The sequence below is a fragment of the Macaca mulatta genome, chromosome 4 (genome assembly GCF_049350105.2).
Source record: "Macaca mulatta isolate MMU2019108-1 chromosome 4, T2T-MMU8v2.0, whole genome shotgun sequence".
NCBI lineage: Eukaryota > Metazoa > Chordata > Mammalia > Primates > Cercopithecidae > Macaca > Macaca mulatta.
This window is the reverse complement of record NC_133409.1, coordinates 73,237,580-73,256,759: the sequence shown is the minus strand read 5'-3', so window position 1 is coordinate 73,256,759 and position 19,180 is coordinate 73,237,580. Positions and strand designations below refer to the sequence as shown.

The following is a 19,180-nucleotide window of genomic DNA, read 5'->3' as shown; positions in this document are numbered from 1 at the left end:
TGGGCGTGGTGGCAGGTGCCTGTAATCCCAGCTACTTGAGAGGCTGAGGTTGGGAGATCTGCTTGAACCCGAGAAGCAGAAGTTGCAGTGAGCTGAGATCCACCATTGCCTTCCAGCCTGGATGACAGAGTGAGACTTTGTCTTAAAAGCAAAACAAAACAAAAGACAGTATGTCCAGTCTCTTCCCGATAGATTAGATGAACCTGGCTATTCTAACAGACAAATTATCAGTTATAACAGACACTAATAAAATGGATAACACAGGATTCATGGGGAAGGTCCTATAGACTGTGTAGTCTCGGGGAAATAAAGTGCATTGTTTATTTTTCCTGAGAAAATGTTATTTCAGTTGCTAATTGTCTACAGAAGAAAGAATAAATAAAAACAGAAAGAAATAGAAGGTTTAAAAAAATTAAGGCAGGTTATTTTGTTTCTGTACAGTCTCCTGCAGACAGATCTCAGAAGATTCATGCTGGTGATGAAGTCATTCAAGTTAATCAGCAAACTGTGGTGAGTTTGTTTATTGAGACTCAATTTTCCTCTTTAGAACTTTTAATTAAATCTAAAACCGTTCTGTTTAAAGTTTTAAAATTTTCTGCTTACATCCCATTTTTCATTATTTTAGGTTGTGCTAACATGAACATACTTGTGCCTGCCTATTTTGTTTCTATGTATTTGCTCACAACTCAGATTGCCTCGAGATAAATTCATAGGTTCAGTTTTTCATTATTCATGAGCAAGTTTCAAGTCCTCCCTCTCCATTTTCTTTATTTGAAGGTGGGATGGCAGCTGAAAAATCTGGTGAAGAAATTGAGAGAGAATCCCACAGGAGTTGTGTTACTGCTTAAGAAGCGCCCCACTGGGTCTTTCAACTTTACTCCTGCTCCCTTGAAAAACCTACGTTGGAAGCCACCTCTTGTACAGGTATCTGGGATTGACTGTAAGCCTCCGTCTAGCATCAGCACCTGAACAATGTCGAGTATGTCATTAGTCTCTAAACAAAAAGAGATAGAAATTTGAAGGTGATTGATTGGTTTCGGGAGTTTGTATGTAATTATCCTATAATCCTGCCTATGTGAAAATATAAATTCTAGATCTACATTGAACAGTATAGTAGCCAGTAACCATATATGACTATTTAAAGAATAAGGCCAGGCGCGGTGGCTCATGCCTGTAATCCCAGCACTTTGGGAGGCTGAAATAGGCAGAACATGAGGTCAGGAGATCGAGACCATCCTGGTTAACACGGTGAAACCCCGTCTCTACTAAAAATACAAAAAATTAGCCGAGTATGGTGGCGGGCACCTGTAGTCCCAGCTGCTCAGGAGGCTGAGGCAGGAGAATGGCGTGAACCTGGGAGGCGGAGCTTGCAGTGAGCCGAGATCGCGCCACTGCACTCCATCCTGGGTGACAGAACAAGAGTCCGTTCTCAAAAAGAAAAGAGAAAAAAAAAAAAAGAATGATATGACATTAAAAGTTAATCTCTGCAGGATCGCTGGCTACATTTCAGGTGCAGAATATTCACATACGGCTAGTAACTCCCATATCAGATAGGTGGATACAGACATTTCCATCACTGCCAAAAGCTCCTTTTAGTCCCTCTCCTCTCTCGTTTCAAACACATACCTACATAACTGTATACAGTTTGAACACTAATGCTGGAGAGACCACGTGGGGTTGAGTCTTCAGCAGCGCTTTACCAAGGCAGGGTTGGGGGCGGTGAGTGCAGCCCACCCCATGGGGAGCCGTATCACACTGTTATTTAGGCATTATGTAGTATTGCCAGTCTGTGCTGATAATAGAAGACAAACTGACTGAGTTTTATTTAAATTCTTTTCAAACAATATACCCCCTTATTGCTGACACCTGGGTGGATCACACTCACTGGTCACACTCCTTGTTGTGCCATTGGTCCTTAGTGTTTGTTTCATAAACTGAGAATGAAAAGCAATAACCTTATAGTGCCCTTTTATAAGATTGAGATTATGGTTTGTTTGTAACTATTTGATGTTATTGTATGTCTTCCCATGGAAGAACAATAGTCTTAAACCATCAGTTTTGAAACTTTCTGAGGCAAGGTACTGGAGAGATTATGGAAAGATTATGGTGTCACAGAGGAGAGGTTAAAAATAAATAACTCAGAGGCCGAGTGTGGTGGCTCACGCCTGTAATCCCAGCATCTTGGGAAGCCGAGGTGGGTGGATCACTTGAGGTTAGGAGTTCGAGACCAGCCTGGCCAACATGGCAAAACCCCGTCTGTACTAAAAATACAAAAAGTAGTTGAGTGTGGTGGCATGTGCCTATAATCCCAGCTACTCGGGAGGTTGAGGCAGGAGAATTGCTTGAACCCAGGAGGCAGAGGTGGCAGTGAGCCGAGATCACGCCACTGCACTTCAGCCTGAGTGACAGAGTGAGACCCTGTCTGAAAACAAAAACAAAAACCAACCAACAAACAAAAACTCGCAGAAATAAAGGTAGGGCAAGAGGGGACCATAATTACAGTTTATAAATAATAACCGAACATATTTTACAATTCACTTTTTAATTGACAGATACAAATTGTGTATATTTCTATTGTGCAACACAGTGTTTCAAAATATGTTTACATTTTGGAATGGCTAAATCAAGGTCATTAATACATTTATTACCTCACATGCTTACCATTTACATTTATTTGTGGCAAGAACACTCAAAATCTACACGTGTTATAGCAACTTAGCAATTTTCTAGCATGCAATGCATTTTTATTAGCTATAGTCACCATGCTATACAATAGATCTCTTGAACTTACTCTTCCTGGCTAACTGAAACTTTGTACCCTTTGACCAGGATTCCCCAATCCCACTCCTTTCAACCTCTGGCAGCCACCAGTCTACTCTCTGCTTCTAAGAGTTAGATTTTTTTTCTTAGATTCCACATATAAGTGAGATCATGTGGTATTTGTCTATATGTACCTGGCTTATTTCACTTAACACAGTGTCCTCCACGTTCTTCCCTGTTGTCACACGTGATAGGATTTCCTTCTTTTCTTCTTTTTTTTGTTTTGTTTTGAGATGGAGTTTCGCTCTTGTTGCCTAGACTGGAGTGCAGTGCCGCGATCTTGGCTCACTCACTGCAACCTCTGCCTCCTGGGTTCAGGCGATTCTCCTGTCTTAGCCTCCTTCTGAGTAGCTGGAATTACAAGTGCCCGCCACCATGCCCGGCTAAATTTTATATTTTTAGCAGAGACAGAGTTTCACCATGTTGGCCAGGCTGGCCTCAAACTCCTGACCTCAGGTGTTCCGCCCGCCTTGGCCTCCCAAAGTGCTAGGATTACAGGCGTGAGCCAACCGCGCCTGGCCAGGATTTCCTTCTTTTTTAAGGGTGAGTAGCATTCCCTTATGTATATACACCATGTTTTCCTTATCCATTCATCTGTTGATGGACTCTTGGGTTGACTCCATGCCTGGGCTATTTTGAAAAATGCTGCAGTGAACATGAGGGTGCAGATACCTCCTCAGCATACTGATTTCATTTCCTTTAGATGTGTATCCACTAGTGAGGCTGCTTTTTCATTTTTCAGGGAACCTCCATAATGTTTTCCATAATGGCTCTGCTAATTTACATTCCCACCGGCCATGTGCTAGGATTTCTACATCTCCACGTCCTTATCACCCTTACCTTTTGTTTTCTGATAGTAGCCATTCCAACAGGTGCCCGCAGTCTTCTCACTGTGGCTTTGATTTGCATTTCCCTGATGACTAGTGACGTTGAACATTTTTTCATATCTCTGTCGGCCATTTGTATATCTCCTCTTGAGAAATGTCTAGTCGGGGCTGGCTGCTGGGGCTCACGTCTGTAATCATAGCGCTTTGAGAGGCCAAGGCAGCAGGATCGTTTGAGCCCAGGAGTTCAAGACCAACCTGGGCAACAAAGCAAGATCCTGTCTCTACAACAATTTTTTTTAAAACCAACTAGTTGGGTATGGTGGCACATACCTGTAATCCCAGCTACTTGGGAGGCTGAGGTGGGAGGATTGCTTGAGACTGGGAGGCTGCTGTGAGCCTTGATTTTACCACTACATCCGCCCTGAGTGACAGAGTAGAGACCCTGTCTCCAAAAAAAAAAAAAAAAAGGCAAGAGAGTGATGTCATTTCAGGTCCTTTACCCATTTTTAAATCAGGTTCTTTGTGGGTTTTTTTTTTTTTGCTATTGAGTTCTTTGAGTTCCTTATATAGTTTGGATATTAACCCCTTATCTGATGTATGGTTTGCAGATACTTTCTAGATTGACGCTTTGTCTTGTCAGTTATTTCCTTTGCTATGTAGAAGCTTTTTAATTTGATGTAATCCCACTTGTCTGTTTTTGCTTTTGTCGCCTGTGCTTTTGCGGTCAGAGCCAAAAAATCATTGCCCATAACCGAGCCTATTGATTATATCCCAGCTGCTTCTGTTTGCATTGGTCAGTGTAAAATTTAAACGTGCTTAGACTTTTTTGGATTTCTCAGAATATGATACTTAACATTACAGAGGTGCTAATTCCACATAGGTAATTGATGGATTCCTGCCAAATGCTTGCTCTGCCTGCTCATAGTTGCATGAGATAAATGTTGGGTTCTGAAGGAGAGAGAGGTATGGACTGGGAGGTGGGAGCCTGGGAGGGTAGGTGGGATTTGCATTGGCAAATGGGAGCGTGTATCACAGAGGAGATGAATGCTTTTGTTTAAACACACTCACCCACAAAACATAGATAGACCACCATCGGAGAAGGGCAGTGTCTTAGATAAGGTTTCCTAGAGCAGAGTCTGAGATGCACAACCTTGTGAGAGCAATTTTTGAGGGTATGTGCTCCAAATAAAACTGGTAAGGGAGAGAGGAAGGCAGAATGATGACGGGGAAGCAGCAAGGATGCCTCTCAGGGGCAGCATAGCCTTGACCTACTATGCAGGATGAAGCATCCTGGTGGAGCCACACAGCTCCGGGCTCTGGTGGCCCTTCTCGGGCGAGTCAGCTCTGTCAGCTGAGGGCCATTCTTCCAAGAAGGCTCACGCTAAGCCGTGAGCCTTAGCGGCTGGCACTCCCAGCAGCGGGGGGTGGTAGCGGTGGCAGTGAGACTCTGGGTGGGCTCCAGAGCTTCTACCAGAAGGAATGAGTGGCTCAGACTCTGGAGCCGGGGCTGGGAGATAAAGTTGGACTGGTTGCCTGAGACTATCATGGCAGGTATGGAGTGTCAGGCTGAGGAGCATGGGCTTTCTCCCACAGGTGACAGGTTGACAGCTGCTTTGACATTAATACCTCTATTACTCTGCTAGGGCTGCCGTACAAGGTGGTAGAAGGTCAAAGTCAAGGTGTCAGTGGAGTTGGCTTCATTCTGAGGACCCTCTCCTTGGCATGCAAATGGTGGTCTTCTTCCTCTGTCCTCATGTGGTCTTCCCTCCATATGTGTCTGTGTCTTTTTTTTTTTTTTTTTTTTTTTTTTTTTTGAGACAGAGTCTTGCTCTGTCGCCCAGGCTGGAGTGCAGTGGCCAGATCTCAGCTCACTGCAAGCTCCGCCTCCCAGGTTCACGCCATTCTCCTGCCTCAGCCTCCCGAGTAGCTGGGACTACAGGCGCCCACCACCTCGCCCGGCTAGTTTTTTGTATTTTTTAGTGGAGACGGGGTTTCACTGTGTTAGCCAGGATGGTCTCGATCTCCTGACCTCGTGATCCACCCGTCTCGGCCTCCCAAAGTGCTGGGATTACAATGTGTCTGTGTCTTAATCTTATGGGACAGCATTCATGTCAGATTGAGCCCACCCTGATGACCTCCATTTTAACTTAACCACCTCTTTAAAGACCCTATCTCCAAATACTGTCACTTTCTGGGTACTGGGGGTGAGAATTTGAACACAGGAATTTTAGGGAACACAGTTTCAGCACATAACAACATCTAAACATAAGAACCACCAGAAGGGAGGCTACTGTATAAGGGTAGATACGATGTGGTCCTGGGCAAGGCTGGTGACGGGTGATTTAGTGAAAGACTAAGAATGCCAGAGGCCACTGGGAAGCACATCAGAAGGGCTCAGGAAGCAGCACAGCCTGGTGGTTATAAATGTGGCCTCTGAGTTGAACCACTTGAGTTCAGGTCCCAGCTCTACCACTTACTAGCTGTTGTGGGACCCTTAGTCAAGGTATGTAATCTTTCTAAGCCATGCTCTGCTCTTTAATAGTGTTGACTATTAGAAAAAGTTTTGGGGTAAGGGTGAGAAAGGCCAGGGAGAAGCAAGTGTCCAATGTGACAGGGAACCTGGGTGGTGACAAAAATTGGAAAATCAAAAAAGAGGCCATTTGGAAGGAAGAGATGTTGGGTATTTTGAGCATAATTGAGTTTGAGGCAATAGAGGAAAATTCACATGGATCTGTTCAGAACATGAGTGAAAATAATTTTTAAGTACAGGCTAGTGTTGGTCCCTGGAAGTTCACTTAAGAAGGGACACTCTGTGATGTTCTCTGGTTTTGCCTACTTTCCTGCCAAGTCCCACTAACTGTGCAGTTTGGGGAAGAGGTGGTGGTAAGAGATAGAGACACCTAATTTTCCCTGTGACCCAGGGAGATAATGACCATCAAAATGCAGACACCATTTTATAGCTTAGCTACCAAGTGTTCTTGTGCCCAGGGTATTTTCAGAATATAAGCTCTGGTAGACAAATACTCTGTAGAGTTAGCCCCCAGCCCTGGGGGTTTCTCTGTGTTCCATTCTTCATTATTCTTTGTGCCTGGACACCCACCCTTCCCAGAAGAGAGCTCTTAAGTTTTTCAACATCATTTCTGTTGACCTGTCATAGAAAAGGCATTCACCATTCTGTTTTGATGCCACACACCTGGTAAATGAGAGTTACTGATATAGAAGTAATGATCCATATATGTATTTTCAGTGAGTATCAATTTTGTGGAAATGTTCTAGTTTACTTTTGCTTCTAAGATTTGTAGAATCTGGATCCTGGCCTCATGTTTTCAGATATGATCCAAGATTGACATGTTGAGATTTCAATTATAAATTGAATAGAATTGATAGATTATGCATTAATGACCAACGTTTAAAATATGGGGTTCTACTCTGGAAGACTGAAAGCTCAGTCCTTGCCCCTGTGACTTGCTATCTCTCCTGAAAATGAGCTGTCCTCTGTGAACCTCCTGGTGGCCATGTCTAGCTCCGTCACACTGGCCAGTCAGTCCTTTCAATCCTTAGAATCAGGTCACAGTTTCACTTCAGGGAGCTCTTCCATCACAACCAGTGTTGAAGGGTAGCTTTTTTTTTTTTTTTTTTTTTTTTAGTAGAAACAGGGCTTCATTATTTTCTCCAGGCTGATCTTGAACTCTCGAGCTCAAGTGATCCACCTGCCTCCGCCTCCCAAAGTGCTGGGATTTTTACAGGTGTGCGCCCACATGCCAGGGTAGCTTTTTATGTCTGCCCAGGGCTTAGCACAGTCTCACTGGCCATCACCAAATATTTCCCTGCCTTGACTCCAAGATTTCCTTGCTGTTCTTTACCAACCAGAAAAATCATTGTTGTCATTGTTAGACTGTAGAAAGGTAAGATTGAAGGTCTCATGTGAAACATTAAAAACCATGCCCTTTGAGACCAGTATCATAGTTCAAATTCAGCCGTGTGGATTTGAAATTAAGATTATATACATATATGAATGCATATATGTATATATAGTACTAAAACAAACGGTATAAGGTTGTGTATTTACTATGGGAAAGCAGTGTCCTAAGTTGTTTACATGTGTGATCTTAATTCTCACAGGCACCCGATGTTGGTACTATTCTTGTCCCTATTTATTCTCATTTTATAGATGGGGCACAGAGATATTGTGTGACTTGCTCAACAATAAACAGCTAATAAGGGCCAAGCGTGGTGGCTCACACCTGTAATCCCAGCACTTTGCGAGGCCGAGGTGGGCGGATCACCTGTGGTCAGAAGTTTGAGACCAACCTGGCCAACATGGCAAAACCCTGTCTCTACTAAAAATACAAAAATTAGCTGGGTATGGTGGTGCACACCTGTAATCCCAGCTACTTGGGAGGCTGAGGTAGGAGAATCACTTGAACCCAGGAGGCACAGGTTGCAGTGAGCTGAGGTCGCGCCACTGCGCTCCAGCCTGGGAGACAGAGTGAGGCTCCATTTGAAAAAAAATACAAAACAAACAAAAAAAACAGCTAGTAAGTCTAGCCAGGGTCACATCCAGAGTTCCAAGCAATACTTCTAGTCAATAGTAGCGCTGCTACTGATTTGATTTCTTTTTCTTTTCTTTCCTTTCTTTCTTTCTTTCTTTTTTTTTTTTTTGAGACAGAGTCTTGCTCTGTTACCCAGGCTGGAGTGCAGTGGTGCACTCTTGGCTCGCTGCAGCTTCTCCCTCCTGGGCTCAAGCAGCCCTCCCATTTCATCCTCCCAAGTAGCTGGAACTACAGGCATGTGTCACCACACCTGGCTAATTTTAATATTTTTTTTAGGGATGGGTTGCCACATTGCCCAGGCTGGTCTCGAAGTCCTGAGCTCAAGCAATCCATCCACCTTGGCCTCCCAAAGTGCTGGGATAACAGGCGTGAACCACCATACCTGACCTTGCTAGTAATTTTCATGAACGAACTCATCTAATTCTCACTGCAGCTCTATGCAAGAGATATTATCAGTATCACTCCTTTACAGAGGAGGAAAGGGAGGCCACAGATGTTTAAGTGATTTCCTCAGAGCTAGAATCATAACCCTGGCACCTGGCTCCTAAGCCTCTGCTTCTTGCCACTATGCATCGTCTTTCAAATCCCTCAGCTAATTCTAAGGGTTTCAAAGAAGAATGTAAGTTAAATATTGCAAATATCTGTAAACACATGAATGACCTCAGTCCCTGTTCAGACACGGGGTTGGTGTTGGTTTGGGGAAGGGGAAATGAACACCAAGAATCATCTCTGAATTGATCTCCACTCTTTGCATTGCTGTGTTACTCATGTTTCAGACCTCACCTCCACCTACGACAACCCAGTCCCCTGAAAGCACTATGGATACCTCGCTGAAGAAGGAGAAGTCAGCCATCCTGGATCTTTATATTCCTCCTCCACCAGCTGTTCCCTACTCTCCCCGGTATGTTGCTATCCATTGTCATGGTATGCTCGTCTCCTGTTGGTGGTGTTTGTAAATGGTGGTGTGAAAAGAGGATCTTGAGAGAGGAAGTTGCTGAGCCACAGTATGACAGGGCTGAATCTTGAACTACCATTAAAAGTATGATCAGCCTTACTTTATAGGAGTGTAGGGACAGATCTAGGTTCTGTGGGGCTTGAAGCTATACAGTTTGGTGGGGAGGGCCCTTTTGAGAAAAGAATATGGCAATATTGGCCAGGTGTGGTGGCTCACACCTGTAATCCTAGCACTTTGGGTGGCTGAGGCGGACAGATCACTTGAGCTCAGGAGTTCAAGACCAGGCTGGGCAACATGGTGAAACCTCATCTCTACAAAAAAATACAAAAATTAACCGAGTGTGGTGGCAGATGCCTGTAGTCCTAGCTCAGGAGGCTGAGGCAGAAAAATCGTTTGAGCCCAGGAGGTGGAGGTTGCAGTGAGCAGAGTTTGTGCCATTGCACTCCAGCCTGGGTGACAGAGCGAGACCCTGTCTCAAAAAAGAAACAAAGAAAAGGGTATAGCAATACCTTACTTTTGAAAAATGAATGAAAATGTGCTCTCCTGGGACCTTGGAAGGGTCTGTTGGAGGCCTTGCAGGTTAAGTTTCATTAACTCCATGGTAAATTCATCTTGAGGGGGTAGATAATAAGTATTTCTGTGAGATTAATGAGAGGTGCAGCTTGATTTTGCTGAGAGAGATGTGTTCTTCATAGAACTTGAAAAAAAACCTATGTGGCCAGGTGTGGTGGCTCACACCGATATTTCCACACTTTGGAAGGCCGGTTCAGGAGGATTGCTTGAGCCCGGAAGTTCAAGACCAGCCTGGGGAATATAGTAAGGCCCCATCTCTACAAAAAATTTTAAAAATTAGCTGGGTGTGGTTGTGTGCACCTGTGGTCTTAGCTACTTAGGAGGCTGAGGTGGTAGGATCACTTGAGCCCAGGAGGTTGAGGCTGCAGTACACCTTGATCACGCCACTGCACTCCAGCCTGGACAACACAGTGAGACCTACTCTCAAAAACAAGAAAACGCAAACCCATGTGACTGTAGGTATGAACATTTCATATTTGTGTGTGTGTGTGTGTGTGTGTGTGTGTGTGTGTGTACCATAAATTCTTTTTATTTTAATTTATTTTTATTTTTTTTTTGAGGCAGAGTCTCACTCTGTCGCCCAGGCTGGAGTACAGTGGCCAGATCTCAGCTCACTGCAAGCTCCGCCTCCCGGGTTCACGCCATTCTCCTGCCTCAGCCTCCCAAGTAGCTGGGACTACAGGCGCCCACCACCGCGCCCGGCTAATTTTTTGTATTTTTTAGTAGAGACGGGGTTTCACCGTGTTAGCCAGGATGGTCTCGATATAAATTCTTAAAAGATAGTTGCTTTCTTCATGGCTAACTTAAATACTATATGGTATAATGAGGGTGGTATATAGAGTGTACAGGATGATTTAGGTGTGATCTAGGCTTATTTTAATCAACTCACATATTTATATATGTTGATAAAACTAGAAAGTCTGGCTCATTTATTCAGCATATCTTTCCTGAGTATTGGGTCTGGGTTACCATATGACACAAAACAGACTCAGTCCTTGACCCTACAGAACTACCAGGGTCTTATTCAGCAATTCAAGCATATATTGAGAAATATATGATTAGGCTATAATATTTCATAAAACAAAGTTCGGGCTGGATTTTATTACAGTGACATTTTACTGTATATCAGAATTTGTTGTTTACTGGTTTTCATTTGAAGCTGAGGCATTTGCTTCATTGTATTTCTTCTGTTTTGGGTGCAGAGATGTTTTTTGTTTCCTTGAGTCTTGGTTTACTCAGAACTTATTACAGCATGTACGAATGTACCTCAGGTGATCGGGGCATTCTGGTTCACGAGATCTTAAGTGTGTTTAAAGTTACAGGTAGTATTTGCCTCTGCATATAGAGAGCACAGCATTCCACGATGACTAATGTGTGGATTGTTTTATCAGAAACTGGAGGAGGATGCCCTCCCTTGATCCAGAATGTTCTTGTCTGGGTTGCGGGAGCAAGAAAAGGAGTGGTGTGTACATAGTGAGAGATAAAGGAACCTGGGGCTAGAAAGAGAACTGGATTAAACTGCTTGGGAGGACGCTTTTGAGAGTGCACAAACACACCACTCATGAAGGATTTTCCGAGGAATGAAAAACGTGAATGGATTACCGAGAAACCAGTCATGAGTCATGGAAACTTTGTGAATGGGGAGTTATATGCCAGGTTTAAAGGTATGGAAAGAGATATATTTGTGGGTGGGAGGGGTAGGTGGGTGCCATCCCACCTGGGAATACCACACACAGGCATGGCTGATTAGTAGATGGCTTTGGGACTCAGCTGATTCTGTATTTTGTCTAGCAGTTTTTGTCCTGATTTGCCTAATGGAATTTACCAAGTGCAAAAAAGTCTAATCAGCTGGTAACTTGGACTCAAATTAATCCTACACTTTAAACTGACAGGTAGATAGAATTAGGATGGAATCGGTGATCCAACTTTTGCTGGTTTTGTAGTATTTGGTTCAGAGAAGAATCACTCTCCATTGGTTAATATAAGGGTTCCTTTGGCCGGGCACAGTGGCTCACGCCTGTAATCCCAGCACTTTAGGATGCCGAGGCAGGCAGATCATGAGGTCAGGAGATTGAGACCATCCTGGCTAACACGGTGAAACCCCATCTCCACCAAAAAATACAAAAAAATTAGCCGGGCGTGGTGGCGGGCGCCTGTAGTCCCAGCTACTCGGGAGGCTGAGGCAGGAGAATGGTGTGAACCCGGAAGGCGGAGCTTGCAGTGAGCCGAGATCATGCCACTGCACTCCAGCCTGGGCGGCAGAGCAAGACTCCGTCTCAAAAAAAAAAAAAAGAAAAGAAAAGGTTCCTTGGTATCTTTTGACATGGTTTTCAAATATAATAACTTCATTATATATCAAGAGTCTTTTTTGCTGGATTTTGGCAAAGATACAGCTCTTGGCGTGAGCAACATGGTTTGCTAGAGCACACCTTAACATGTGATTGCTGTAGTAAATAGGATATTCAGCTACACACAGAAGCACAGCAAAACTAGAGCTGTCTTCTCAAAGGTATATTTGTTTAGATATATATATATTTTTAAAACCCTGCATTTACTCTTTTTTTTTTCTTTTTTTTTGAGGTGGAGTTTCACTCCATTGCCCAGGTTGGCGCTCCATTGCCCATAACCTCCGCCTCCTGGGTTCAAGCAATTCTCCTGTCTCAGCCTCCCGAGTAGCTGGGACTACAGGTGCCCGCCACCATGCCCCGCTAATTTTTGTATTTTTAGTAGAGATGGGGTTTCACCTTGTTTGTCAGGCTGGTCTTGAACTCCTGACTTCAGGTGATCCACCTGCCTCGGCCTCCCTAAGTGCTGGGATTATAGGCAGGAGCTGCCATGTCCGGCCTGCATTTATTCTTATATTTCATCACATCATGGTATTTGGCTCTTGTGTAATAGGATCTGTATGTATTTGAGTGGCAACTGGGGTTGACAAAAGGAACGCTTCTCCAGTGGAAAAGGAGAATTTAAGTTACCTTCTGTGTGCGGAGGTAGCAGGACTGCTGGAATTCTTCAGTATGAGAACATCTTTGTAAACAACTTAAGTATTGCGCATATTATCTTCCAGGGATGAGAATGGCAGTTTTGTGTATGGAGGGTCCAGTAAGTGCAAACAACCACTGCCTGGTTCTAAGGGTTCAGAGTCCCCGAATTCCTTCTTGGACCAGGAAAGCCGGAGACGAAGATTTACCATTGCCGACTCGGATCAGTTGCCTGGGTATTCGGTGGAAACCAACATTCTGCCCACAAAAATGAGAGAGAAAACACCATCTTATGGTAAGTTTCGAGTGTTTGTTTTGTTCTGCCGTCGGCCTTGACTTCTCCTCCCCGCCCCCTGCCTTAGTTGGAACTGTTGGATGAATTTGGCAGACTTTAAGAGTAATCTGAGGAAAACATAAACCTCAATGAAATTCTAAGTATGAGACCTTTATTCATCTCTCTCAAGCGGATCCTTGTTGAGTCATTACTCTGCCTGGCATCAAAGCCCAACTGGGTGAGATCATGTTACAGTTTCAACTTTCAGTGCCTGGGTTTTAGCTTTGGAGTTGCTTTGCTCTGTAGACTCACAGGCTCAAGTTTAATGTGCCTCTATCTTAATTGCCTGCTATGGAAATACAGTGCTTTAAAATACTTTTCTTATTTTAAAATTTGTTATTGCTTCTGTCTAAGTGGGTGCGATATTGTGGGGTCTACGTTATAAATAAAGGCAAGGATTCACTAAAGTTCCAGAACTCGTCAAACTTGTCACCTTCTCTCTCGTCCCTCTGAAGGCAAGCCGCGGCCTTTGTCCATGCCTGCTGATGGGAACTGGATGGGGATTGTGGACCCTTTTGCCAGACCTCGAGGTCATGGCAGGAAAGGTACGTTTAAGCCAAGCGAACCAAGGAGCAGCAAATGGGGAGTGAACAGACCCAGGCCCTGGTTTCACTTCTATTTGTAAATGTGTTATAATAAGTAGACTGAATATTTGGCCTCTCTGAGCCTCATTTTCTCGTCTATAAAATCAGGACTGCAGAAGATCTTTAAGATCCTACTTATTTCTAGAATAGCAAAATTATGTCATCCTAGTTAGTGATTGTAAATATCCTAATTAGCATTGAGTGCTGTAAAAAGGCTGTAGACTTTAATGGTCTAATTTTTATTTTTCCATTTATTTTAGAGACAGGGTCTTGCTCTGTTGCACAGGCTGGAGTGCAGTGGTATGATCACACCTCACTGTAGCCTTGAGCTCCTGGACTCAAGCAATCCTCCTGCCTCAGCCTCCCGAGTAGCAGGGGCTACAGGTCCACGCTGCCACTTCTGGCTATTTTTTCTTTTTTTTGGTAGAGACAGGGTCTCAATATGTTGTCCAGGCTGGTCTCAAACTCCTAACCATAAGTGGTCTTCCTGCCTCAGCCTCCCAAAGTGCTGGAATTATAGGCATATGCTACCATACCCAGCCAGTGGTCTAATTTTTTAATAAATAGAAATAAATTATTCATTAAACAATCTTTTTTAAAATTTATTTTTAAAAATTGAGATGGGTTCTTACTATGTTGCCCAAGCTGGCCTTGAACTCCTGGGTTCAAGTGATCCTCCCACTTCAGCTTCCTGAGATAGCTGGTGTTATAGACCTGTGCCGCCATGCCCAGCTTTCATTAAACAATCTTATTCTAAATTTTGTTACTTTTATTTTTTGAGTCTCTCTGATTTCTGATTAACAAACATGGATTTGTTTTCTTCCAAGTCCTTCTTGTGTTAGAAGGTAATTACTACTTGAAAAGAAATTTGTGTTTAATTCACCCTGTAATCAAAGTCACTGGTTATTATACTAGTCTTGAGTGAAATGTTTTAAAACATTCTCATTTGATTGCCAGATTGCATTTGATCATCATCATTGGCAGAACACTATAACATTGTTTTTGCAGTTGTTGAAACAAAGGGCAGTTGAAAAGTTAAGTACAATAGGCTTTAGATAGTAAAGGGAAGAAGAAAAAATTCTGGAGGCCTAACCTTCCAAAGGGATTGATTGACCCCTGACCCTTTCTAGGGACTTGGTAAAGTTTGTCACCTAAGTACGCAGATCGCCTGTATTATGCTAAAGTGAAAAAGGGAGAGATGCCTGGGTACCATTCAAGATCCCCTTAGTTAACGTGTGAGTATCTGTGGAGCAGTCAGCAGGTGGCAGGGCTGTCCTTTGTTTAGATTTAGACACGTTAACATCTTCCTTACCGTTCTTCTGAGCCCGGGTTGAGCCTTTAATTTATTTTATACATGGAGAGATGAAGTGTCGGGGTTAGAGGGTGTGAAATTGGGAAGTGGAAAAATACTTGTTCCCTCCACACCTCCTCCCATATTTTTCTTGCATGATTGTTTTGGAATAAAGGTATCTATCTATACACAGCCACTTTAAAAATAACAGCTTTATTGGGATATAACTCATTGCATAAGGTTCAGCCTTTTAAAATATACAATCAGGTGGGTTTTAGTATATTCACAGACTTGTGCACCACTTGCCACTATTCCAGAACATTTTTGTCGCCCCAAAAAGAAACCTTGTGCCTTTTAGCAGTCACTCCCAATTCCATCCTCCTTCAGCCCCTGACAGGCATTCATCTACTTTGTGGATTTGCCTGTTCTGGACATTTCATATAAATAGACTTACACAACATGTGGCTTTTTGAAAATGGGCACGTTTTAGATGTGACTGTTCCCCTTTCATTACAAAAGCAAAGCAAGTACATTGAAAAACGTGGAAGGCATGAGAAAATAAAACTCAGCTGGAATCTGTTTCTCCAACCTAAGAAATAATCACTGTGAATGTTTCGTGTGATTTCCAGTTGTTCCTGTATTCACATTTATATACTTAGAAAAAAGTGCAAAATGGGAGAAGTTGGCCGGGCACAGTGATTCACACCTGTAATCCCAGCACTTTGGGAGGCCGAGGCAGGTGGATCATGAGGTCAGCAATTCGAGACCAACCTGGCCAACATGGTGAAACCCCATCGTACTAAAAATACAAAAATTAGCCAGGTGTGGTGGTGGGTGCCTGTAATCTCAGCTGTTTGGGAGGCTGAGGCAGGAGAATCACTGGAACCTGGGAGGTGGAGGTTGCAGTGAGCCCAGACCGCACCATTGCATTCAAGACTGGGCAACAGAGTAAGACTCCGTCTCAAAAAAAAAAAAAAAAAATGGAGAAGTAAATATTCAATAATACTATGTAAAAATGAATATTATCTAGACATATTTTAAAAGAATATAGCCGTATTAGTAAGACATCTTATGGCTCTAGCGCCTATTTATTCAACGTGCCACTGTTAGAAATTTAGGTTATTTTTGTTTGTTTTTTTCAAATTCTAAATGTTTCAGGCTAGGTGTGGTGGCTCATGCCTATAATCCCAACACTTTAGGATGCTGAGGCGGGCGGATCATTTAAGCTCAGGATTTTCGAGACCAGCTGGGTGTGGTTGTGTGCACCTGTAGTCCCAGCTACTTGGGAGGCTGAGGTGGGAGGATCTCTTGAGCCTGGGAGATGGAGGCTGCAACTAGCTGAGATGGCACCACTGCACTCCAGCCTGAATGACAGTGTGAGACCTTGTTTCAAAAAATAAAAATAAGCATAAAAATAAATGTTTCAGTGAGCATCCATGCCCGTAGATCTTTGATATTTTGGGGTGTAGAATTTCTGCTTCACAAGGATGCTACCTGTTACCAAAGTGTCCTGTATTTTAACTTTGTATTAAGTTTCTTAACATTCCATCCCCATCCCAGGGGGTCTGCTGGCAGTTAGGGCAGGACTACTCTTTTCCTTGTTCAGGAATGTCCCTGAATGCCCTGCATTAAACAGTGCATGAGCAGTTCTTGTTCAGCCATCGAAGGGCACTACAGTCTCTGATCCCCACCCATTAAAGGAGCCCCGTGTGTTACCTCTCAGGTGCTAAAGCAGCCTGAAGTGGGAGGGACCTTTCCCATTTCTGCTTCCAGAGCACCCATTGGTGGGCTCAGCCACATGTGGGACCTTGTGGCCAATCCAGGGAGGAGAGCAGGGTACGGTGTCCACATTCAGGGTGGTGGCAGAAGTCTGGGCAGGCTGAGGGCCCTCTAAAGAGCACTGTGCAGGGGATTGTGACTTTTTTTTCTTTATTTTGAGACCCAGTCTCGCTCTGTTGCCAGGCTGCAGTGCAGTGGCGCGATCTCGGCTCACTGCAACCTCTGCCTCCTGGGATCAAATGATTCTTTGAATAGCTGGGACTGCAGGCGCCCGCCACCACACCGGCTAATTCTTGTATTTTTAGTAGAGATGAGGGTTCACCATGTTGGCCAGGATGGTCTTGATCTCTTGACCTTGTGATCTACCTGCCTCGACCTCCCAAAGTGCTGAGATTAGAGGCGTGAGCCACCGCGCCCCACCGGGATTGTGATTTTAATGGACTTTGTCCGTCAACAGGGGAGGACGCCCTTTGCCGGTATTTCAGTAACGAGCGGATTCCCCCGATCGTCGAAGAGAGCTCCTCTCACCCATACCGGTTCTCCAGACCCACGACCGAGCGGCATCTGGTCCGGGGTGCGGACTACATCCGAGGAAGCAGGTGCTACGTCAACTCAGATCTCCACAGCAGCGCCACGATTCCATTCCAGGAGGAAGGGACCAAAAAGAAATCGGGCTCCTCAGCTACGAAGTCCTCGTCCACAGAACCGTCCCTCCTGGTCAGCTGGTTTACGCGCCTGAAACTGTTGACTCACTGAGAGGGACCCTGCTCAGGCCACCTGCCTGGCTCCTCCCCAAGTGCCTTGCTTTTACAGTGGACAGCCTCTTCCCGTTTCAGCCTCAGTATTATGTAGTGACCTTATGTCATTTCTTTTTTTTTTTTTGAAAAGTTACCTACTGCCCTTCTTGGAAGTTTGCAGAATTGGATGGGAACAAATTCAGAGGATCTTAGGTGCTGGCTTGTGGAGACAAAAGGAGGAAAACGGGTAGAGCCTGTTTGTCTTGCTTCCCCAGAGACAAAATGTGGAGACACACACTAGAAATCGCAGCCCTGGCCAGAGATACTATGATCATTGTGAGGGACTGGTGACATTGTTCCTCTTTGAGGGGCTGGGGGGACTAAAATTGGTGGCTATTTTCACACAGATATGTTGGTTTGTGGTCCAACTTCTTTATCTGAAAAAGCCAGTGAGAAAACATTTTTGATTTGATTTTTCTTTTTTTTTGAGACGGAGTCTCACTCTGTTGCCCAGGCTGGGGTGCAGTGGCCAGATCTCAGCTCACTGCAAGCTCCGCCTCCCAGGTTTACGCCATTCTCCTGCCTCAGTCTCCCGAGTAGCTGGGACTACAGGCGCCCGCCACCTCGCCCGGCTAGTTTTTTGTATTTTTTTAGTAGAGACGGGGTTTCACCATGTTCGCCAGGATGGTCTCGATCTCCTGACCTTGTGATCCGCCCGTCTCGGCCTCCCAAAGTGCTGGGATTACAGGCTTGAGCCACGGTGCCCAGCCTTGATTTGATTTTTCTAAACTATGTACCATATTTGTAAGTGTAGCAGCTTTGACTTTGCAATAACGTGGCAAGTATCCGATTTCTCCTTTGAGGCAGAAGTTTAAGTATAGGCCTGTTACACTTGTTTGATACCTTTTTCATGACAGTCTCAGTATAGATCAGTTGGTACAGAAACACATGAACACATTTTGATAGGGCTTATTTCACACAAAGAAGTTTATGGTTATTTGTGTGGGGTGTTGTTATATATTATTGTCTTTAAGGAAAAGAAGCGATAAGATTCGCTGACAGCCAAAGTATCATTTAGAAAAGTGAAGCAACAAGATTTAGGTTGATGAAAGATACATCAGTTTGCATTTTGACCTGTTCAGTGTCTGTCTTCCAGCACAGTGTGTACAGTTCTTCAAAATTGTACGCAGTTTGCTAATTAGAAATATCTTGGAAAGCCTCATGGTCACTAATTTTCAACTAGCATCAGGTATTTTGAAAACGTGTGTCTGGATATTAACTCTTGTTTAAACTGAATGTATGATATTTTGTTAGAATGGAAAAGTACTATCTTGTTAATTTAAGTATTTTAAATATAGTTGTATATTTTTCTTACTCTTAGTCACCTGTAATTGAAATATTTCTGTTTCGCGTCATACACGAAGCTAGTGAAAGAGAAAGTGCGAGGTATCTTCAGATTAGCAAGTGACTGTGGCTGTTACCAGCAGGGCACTATTGTTTAAAAAAAAAATCAAAATAAACCCTCCCAAGCATTTTGGGATTTTATGGATTAGAAATGGAAGAACAGGAGAAGCATGTGCGAAGTGAAATTGCACGAGGGGAATTTTCTGAGGTATCTTCCTAGGCAGAGCTGAAATACCCTACTCCAAAATGCCCTTTCTCACACCACCGAATTGTTGAGTTTGCTGAACTGCCTGGAATTCAGCCCATGAAAATCACTGGAGTTAGGAAACGTCTTCCCTTTAA

At 43.9% G+C, this 19,180-nt stretch overlaps 1 protein-coding gene across 4 annotated transcripts in view; it reads left to right on the top strand.

Annotated features, from left to right (window-relative positions):
• The window catches only part of CNKSR3 (CNKSR family member 3), a 112,820-nt gene extending 94,006 nt beyond the window's left edge, over positions 1 to 18,814 (top strand). For 3 of the 4 annotated variants that reach the window (XM_077998567.1, XM_015137078.3, XM_028846723.2), the window contains 6 exons: positions 442 to 510; positions 778 to 924; positions 8,977 to 9,101; positions 12,796 to 13,004; positions 13,499 to 13,588; positions 17,155 to 18,814. In XM_077998567.1, the coding sequence (XP_077854693.1) occupies positions 442 to 510; positions 778 to 924; positions 8,977 to 9,101; positions 12,796 to 13,004; positions 13,499 to 13,588; positions 17,155 to 17,453 (939 nt within the window). In that variant the 3' untranslated portion in view covers positions 17,454 to 18,814. 4 annotated transcript variants of the gene reach the window in all.
• The last annotated feature ends 366 nt before the right edge of the window (positions 18,815 to 19,180 follow it).